At 36.0% G+C, this 7,418-nt stretch overlaps 1 protein-coding gene across 1 annotated transcript; it reads right to left on the bottom strand.

The window, feature by feature from the left end:
• Nucleotides 1-373: 373 nt before the first annotated feature.
• LOC104589247 (NAC domain-containing protein 90-like) lies at nt 374-1,986 on the bottom strand. The gene is made up of 3 exons (XM_010247501.3): nt 1,738-1,986; nt 1,104-1,396; nt 374-995 (listed from the first exon to the last, which is right to left on the bottom strand). Exons 1-3 carry the CDS (start codon nt 1,922-1,924, stop codon nt 684-686), a joined length of 792 nt encoding a protein of 263 aa, XP_010245803.1. The 5' UTR covers nt 1,925-1,986; the 3' UTR covers nt 374-683.
• Between the last annotated feature and the right edge of the window lie 5,432 nt (nt 1,987-7,418).

Below are 7,418 nucleotides of genomic sequence, written 5' to 3'. Positions count from 1 at the left end.
AAAGAAAAAGCGCCCTGTCCAGTAGAAAATAGCATATGTTACTCTTTTAAGGAGGGTTGATGACTTGATGTTGAGTAACGAGAATTGATGTTGATGACTCTTATTCCCCAATTTAATGGAAGGAATACAAATACAAAATACGTAGACTGTAAAATCTTATATTTTGTACTATTTTATATGTATTTATAAATATATATTTGCATTTGTACTCTTTCCAAATTCAGCCTTATGTTGACTTATTACCTAATGTTGCATGTCAATAATTGATGCAAAATTTTCACCACCATCCTCCCACAACCAATTGACCCAATACTCTCTCGTATACAGTGGGACCACATCCTTTCTTAAATTGTATTGTATGGATCAACAAGGGTTTCCTAATGCAAATTGCATGTATTGTATTTCACAAACAAATCAATTTCCACCATGAATGGAATTTACATTTCTTGCGATTCAATTCAATTCCATTCTCCCTCCCCCCAGAAAAATAAACCAAATTAAATCATATTAAAAGTAAAACAGTATATTCTTTTGGTAGTAAAGAGCAATGTAAAATTCCTATATCCTTTCCCTGATCCTTGTTTTTTTTTTTCTTTTGTCAATATATGGTTAGATTCTGTCAATGAGAGGAGACCCGTTTGTTTGTTTTTTTTTTTTCCTTTTCATTTTTGGGTTTTTCCCCTTTAGACCCAGTTCAACTGATCCAATTCCCATGGGCATATAGGATGGAAATCGTCAGCCATCTCCCAATTAATAAAGTCCCCAAGCTGATCAGACTGATAAGCATGGACGTCGCCGGAGGGTGATCTCTCAGGCGAGCTGCTGGTTTTATCCACCGATGGAGGATTCTGATGAAATGCTGTGCTCCTATCCACATGATGATGAGCTTGCTGCTCGGGCGCCTCGCTTGTTGTGGCTCCGTCAGGGCGTCGATCAAAAGCTCTCAAGCATCCGGTTTTCACGTAGACTCGACACAGACTGAATTCTTTCCTTAACTGCAAAAAAGAAACAAGTATACTAGCTTGGATTAGCATAAGCAAGCTTCATTTGTCTCTTTCTTTCCTTCAATTGAGAGAGAGAGAGAGAAGTGAATTCTTAATTACCACTGGAGTTGCACTGTTGGATGAAGTAGCTTCTGCTTGGATGGCTTTGTACTCATTCATCTTCCACTTGGTTTTTCTTCCAGTGGGTGCTTTGCCTTTGTAGAAAACCATGGTTTTCTTCAGACCAACAATTCGACTGTTGGATGAATACACGTAACCAGGAGAGCCCGTAGCCTTCCAGTATCCAGAATTCGTGGTTCTGTTAGGTCTCCCTCCCCGAGCTTCTCGCTCTTGTCTAGGAGTGAAGAAGAACCACTGCTCTGGGTCTCCGTGGCACAGCACTCCTGAAAGCTCTGAAACCCAACGCAAGGAAAGGAAGCTCAACTTTTTCTATACATTCATGGAAGAAAAGCCCAGAAACAAAAACTGAAATGAACTGAATTGAAGCTCTAATGGAAGAAGAAGAAAAAGAAGAAGAAGAAGAAGAAGAAGAAAAAGAAGAAGAAGAAGAAGAAGAAGAAGAAGAAGAAGAAGAAGAAAGAAATGTTGAAATTTGTGATTCAAGGACTTGAATTCAGCTTTAAACTCTAAATTGCTGGAAGCTGATGAACTTGAAAAGTTTATCAAGTATTATCTCGGGTACCCTTCTAAGCAAAGAAGCTAAAAAGGAAAGAAGAGAGTGAAGGATTCTAACGTGGTAGCTGCCATGGATCAAGCTCGTAAATGTCCAGCACTGGAATTACGCAGTCCAAATCGTCTCTCTTCCCTTCGAGCTTGCTACCCAGATAAAACGTAATCAGCTCTTCCTCCGTTGGATAGAAACGAAAACCTGGTGGGAGATCCTCCATTGATGCTCTGGATCTCTCCGTTGTTTGTTCCATTCGATTGTAAGTCGAAGCCACCACTCGCTCTCGTTTCGTCCTTTCCCTCCTCTCTCTGTAATTGTCTCGTTGGTTTGGTTTCTGGTTTTCATGTCAAATATATATACAGAGGACGAAAACGAGGAGATTCCGAGTGAAGCGAGAAAATTTGGTGGTGGGGTCCTCCTCAGTCCTCAGTACAGCGTAGAAACTTCCACGCGTTTGTTTGGAAGATAAATTGAATGATTTGATTTGCTTGTCACACATCATCATCCAGATTAAAATCCTTTTGAACCAGTCAATCTCGACTATCCTGTATATTCTTCCAGCATTCTTTTCCTACATCTTCGGTTCTGATCCTTGGATTATGAACCATTTCTAAACAATATAACCGTCTGATTGAGATCTTATGTGAAGAAATTATATCATCATAAATTCATAATCATTTAATGGTCATCTATCAATCAACTCCGACGGCCTACGGCTCTTGATTGAGGCGTATGTGAAGAAATTATGTGGTCATCTCTGCAAATGTGGGGCTCAATTTGAGGCTGATGTGGCAGGTGATGATTGGTCCTACATTCTCCCGTTCCTGTAGCTGTAGACCAGCTGAGTCAAATGCATGTAATCCGGGAGATCAGATCAGCGTTCCACAAGCCCCCACAGCACCACCTCCCACCCGGTCCGTAGCGTCCCATAGCACATCCCCACCGTGCATTGAGAATATTATTATTTCAGATATTATCAGCGGGAGATATTTCCAATACACAGCGGGGATGTGCTATGAGACGTTATGAGAGACAATCTTGTGACGGATCATGATTGGTTGGTAATACCACCTCCCGTTTCTGTAAAGATGCATACAAACCCAAGCAGTAAGGGGAAATAGGAGTTGGGATCTCCTGCCAATGAAATGCCTTGCAACCCCTTTTACTGTGATCTGATACCGCACATCTCACCAACGAGTTCAAATCAGCCCTTCACCAATATGCTCCCAATTGGTCATGGGAGTTGCACAGCAGGAACATCTCTCCCATGTACGGTAAAGGAGATATTCACCAATCACCATGTGCGGCTGTAGTGGCCTGTCGGAGCATTGTGGGAAGCATTGGTAGCAGATCATTTCCCCAAATAAAAGTGTCACGGAGCCATCAGCCTTCTCTATGGCCGATGCGGTCCATGCGGGTAGATGGATTTTCAACTTTCCATTAGCCAAGGCTCTATTAAAGATCTCACTAGGGATAGCAATGGGGCGGGTTTGAGGCGGGGCACCCCTTCCCACGCCGAATCTCCCCTCCCCGTCTGCCCCGAGACCAAGATATTCTACCCCATCTCTAATTGAAGGGCGATTTAGTGTAGGGCAATCACAGCTCGTTAGAGATGGGAAATTCCTGAAATTTCTTCACATTGAAGCAGTCATCTAAAAATATTTTTAATTTTAAGATATTTAAAAAATAAGATTATGAGAATTTAAAGATATTTTATTAACTGGGTTATGATAATTAGAAATTATTTTAGAAATGAAATTATGAAATTGTCATCCCTAACCTCACCTACGCTGTCATGTGGGTGAATATTATGACTAATCTGAACCATACATCAAAGGAAGTAATCTCTAGCCACATCATCACTGCATCCTACGTTGTGGAATTTTCTGAACAAGATGAAACATGCATCAAAAGAATAAATCAGAGGGAAGGGTGAGGAATGGATGGGGCCCTTTTGGATCAAAATCATGTAGGATGTAGTCGTCTATAAGTTTATCGAATCATTTAAACCTGTTGACTGACAGATCGGTCTCAATAATGTACCCGATCGATGTAGATGGTTGGAGATTTATTATCACAAAATTCCTCTCTGGGTAGAAAAAAAGTAGGATTCCTCTCGCCAAACATATAGGGATAATAGGCTTTATTTAACCTTCAAAAAAGTACCGCTGAATTGCTGAGCCACAAGATTGGAGAGAGAGGATAAAGTTTGATTCAGATATTCAAAATGCTGGCAGGATAAAGTTGACGATGGATTTATGTCCATGCCAAGGCAGAATTCGGATTTGCTACTCAAATGACTAGTCTTCCTGATTCGATATTTCGATCCACGCAAATAAAACAGATTAACAATGTTAATAACTTAATAGGATACGCCTCATATTTATCTTTCGGCTTCCGATATACCTATTTAATGGTGTTTTGAGACAATAGATGTTTTTATTGATTAAATAATATAAAAACATGTACAAAACAGAAATTAAAAATAAAAGACTTAAAAAATAAGAGTCATTTATTAAAACATGCCTTATAGTTGCATGAATTTATTAAAACATATCCTATAGTTTGAGTTTTATTAAAACATTACTACCTGTACTTTGCAATTAATTTATTTAATTGGATTTTTATTAGATGAAAGTGAAAAATGACAGTTTTAACTCTATCACCCATTCAAATAAATTTAATCAAAAGAAATTAAAAATAAAATACCATTTTTGCCCCTAATTAGATACAGGCAACCACTCTTTTTCTCTATTTGGTCAATTTGTTTTCAATACAAATTAAAAAAATGGCAATGGTACTTTTGGAATAAACAATCATGGATTCATTCCCTGGAATATTTTCCACTTAGTTTAGGTGATCACGTTACCATTTTCAAATGGCAAAACAAATGATTCTTAATGAAAGGCAAATTAAGAATATGATAGGTTTAAGTAAATCTGTTAAACTATAAAGGGTATTCTAATAAATGACCCAAAAAATAAAAAGTATGTGGTAAAGTATTGATATTAGGGGTGTCAACGATATTTGAAAATCCGATTTCGGATTTGAGATTCGACATAATCGAATCGAATTCAGATAATTCAAACATCTAATTGGTCGAATTCGAATATCCTATATATACCGAATAGTTAATCGGATTCGAATTCGGATATGACCTAATTCAATTAAATAAATATCCAATTTCAACCGATTATTTAATTCTTTTATATAATATATAAAATATTTAAATGTTTTATATGATTTATATATAAAAATTAAATTATATAAATAATTTATATATTTATATATTTATATATTTATATATTTATATACTTTATATAAATAAAATATTTATTTTATATATTTATTAATTACCTAAAATAATTAATTGGTCATATTCAAATCAAATTGAATATTCGAATACTTAATCTGATTCGAATTCGAATATTAATTTTTAATATCTGTCGGATATCGAATCAAATTTATTAATTGTATTCGAATTCGAATTCAGATATTGCCTGATTCAATTCGAATTCATTTTGTTTACACCCCTAATTGATAGACCCCTAACTACTGGCATATCAGGGTATATCGATACTTTATACCATGTAACAACACGCTGAATTCAACTGGAAAGGCATTGAAACAAGAACAATAAGCAAAGTTTCCCTTGTACCCAAAAAAATAAAAAAAAAAAGAAGAAAAGAAAAGGGAATCCAAAAAATAATTTTTTTAATGGGTAAATAAAATTTATATTAACAAAAAGAGTATACAACAAAGTCCTGAACACTGTGTACATTAGGAGGATAACTATATAAGACCGAATGTTCCTGTAGGGTACTTTTAAAAAGACAAGCTATTTCATGTGCAGGAACATTATACCTCCTATTGATAAAAAGAAAATTGATTTAACAAGTTCTAAGTTTGAAGTAACAAAAAGGAAGAAGACCAAGGAAGCGAGAACTGGCTCTGTAAAGCTTGAATAACTACTTTGGAATCTGAGCAAAAGAGTGGAGCAGATTTCCCAAGTTGATGGACAATAACACTTCCTTGGTGTATTGCAAAAAGTTTTGCTTTTGCTATAGATTGTAACTCTTTCTTTCCTCCTGAAATTTGAATACAATGGAGATAAGTATCCAGAATGATAATCCCATAGGAATACAAGAAATTAGAAATTTTACTTACATCAGTAAAGATAAGGCAATCAGTATTGGAGTTAAGATGTATAGAAATTTGATTAGAAAGATGAATGTTTGGTCTTGATTCTGCGAGAGGATTTGTAATTGCTCGAAAATTAGAATTAATTTTTTCAATAACCAAAAGATTAGAAACATTAGATCGTTAAACAGTTTATCATTTCGAGCTTGCCAAATGTAGAATAAAGCAATAGCATACTAGGATAATACTACTTGCAACATTTCTTTGCCATTACATTTTTGTTTAATATTGAGAATACAATCTATCCAAGATGCATAGTTTGTTAATTGAATATTCCAAGGGGCAGTGAAAAGAATGGTTCGAGTAAAAGAGCAATTCATAAAATGTGGATTAGGAAACCAACCTCTGAATAAGGAATTTTGTAAGGAAAATTAATGTTTCTCGGAAGGAACTTAGATTTCCATAATTGGGCCCACCACTTATCAGGATTATTCAGAAATCTCTAAGCTAATTTTTTGAGAAAGACTACATTGAAAAGATTAGTCTGTCTAAAACTTAAACCACCATCGGTTCTAGGAATAGTTAGCTTATTCCAAGAAGCCCAGTGATAAGGATGGAGATTTTTGTTGGATTTGTTCCACAAAAAATTTCTCATAATTTGATCTATCTCCGAGATGGTTTTCTTGGGTAATTGGGCAACTGACATAGCATGGTTGGGAATGGATTGCAAAACAGATTGAATTAGAACCCTTTTGCCCACTGGGTTGATGGTGGAAGCTTTCCATTTATTGAGCTTATTTTTGAGGTTGTCTAAGAGGAAAGTAAATTGGGAGTGCTTGTTTTTACGCCAGATTAAAGGTAACCCCAAATATTTAGAGTTTTCAATTAAGGACTTCATTTGGAGTTGTCTTCTTAGCATGCATTGATGTCTAGGGTGGGTATTCGTACTAAAGTAAACTCCTAATTTATCCAGATTAACTAATTGGCTAGAGATATTTTGGAAATGATGAAGCAGACCTTTAATGGAATCAAGCTCTTCTCTGTGACTTCTCAAGAAAAGTAGAATGTTATCTGCAAAAAGAAGATTGGAAATCATGGGGGCTCTGGGAGAGATCTTTATACCTTGAATATGGTTATCAGATTCGGCTTTTGAAATTAAATGACTAAAATAATCCATTGCTATAATAAAAAGATAGGGGGATAAGGGGTCTCCTTGGCGAATACCTCGAGATGGGGAAAATTTTTCTTTTGGAGAACCATTAATGAGGATAGAGTAAGAAACAATAGAGATACACTCATTAATGAGTTGACAGAAGTTTGGACAAAAACCTAGGGCTTTAAAAATTTCAAGGAGAAAAGACCACTCAAGACGGTCGTAGGCCTTAGCCATGTCAAGTTTAATGGCTACATAACTTGTACCTCTCTATGATGTTTTAAAAAGTGAAACATCTCATGAGCAATGATTGTCTTATCCATCATTTAGCAACCAGGGATAAAGGCAGATTGCTTAGGAGAGATGCACTTATCAAGAATAGTACGGAGGTGAGTAGCCAGAATTTTAGAAAGGATTTTGTACAACACATTACAGAGACTGATTGGACGATAAT

The sequence above is a fragment of the Nelumbo nucifera genome, chromosome 6 (genome assembly GCF_055504915.1).
Source record: "Nelumbo nucifera cultivar China Antique chromosome 6, China Antique-T2T, whole genome shotgun sequence".
NCBI lineage: Eukaryota > Viridiplantae > Streptophyta > Magnoliopsida > Proteales > Nelumbonaceae > Nelumbo > Nelumbo nucifera.
Note: the sequence above shows the minus strand (reverse complement) of the source record. Positions and strands in the feature narration are given on the sequence as shown.

Excerpts from the sequence above, each read along its gene's own strand:
- LOC104589247 (XM_010247501.3), bottom strand. The coding sequence starts at position 1,924 with ATGGAACAAACAACGGAGAGATCCAGAGCATCAATGGAGGATCTCCCA. Across the intron at positions 1,397-1,737 it reads TGATCCATGGCAGCTACCAC|AGCTTTCAGGAGTGCTGTGC; the intron begins GTTAGAATCCTT and ends GTTGGGTTTCAG. Across the intron at positions 996-1,103 it reads CCAACAGTGCAACTCCAGTG|TTAAGGAAAGAATTCAGTCT; the intron begins GTAATTAAGAAT and ends TCTTTTTTGCAG.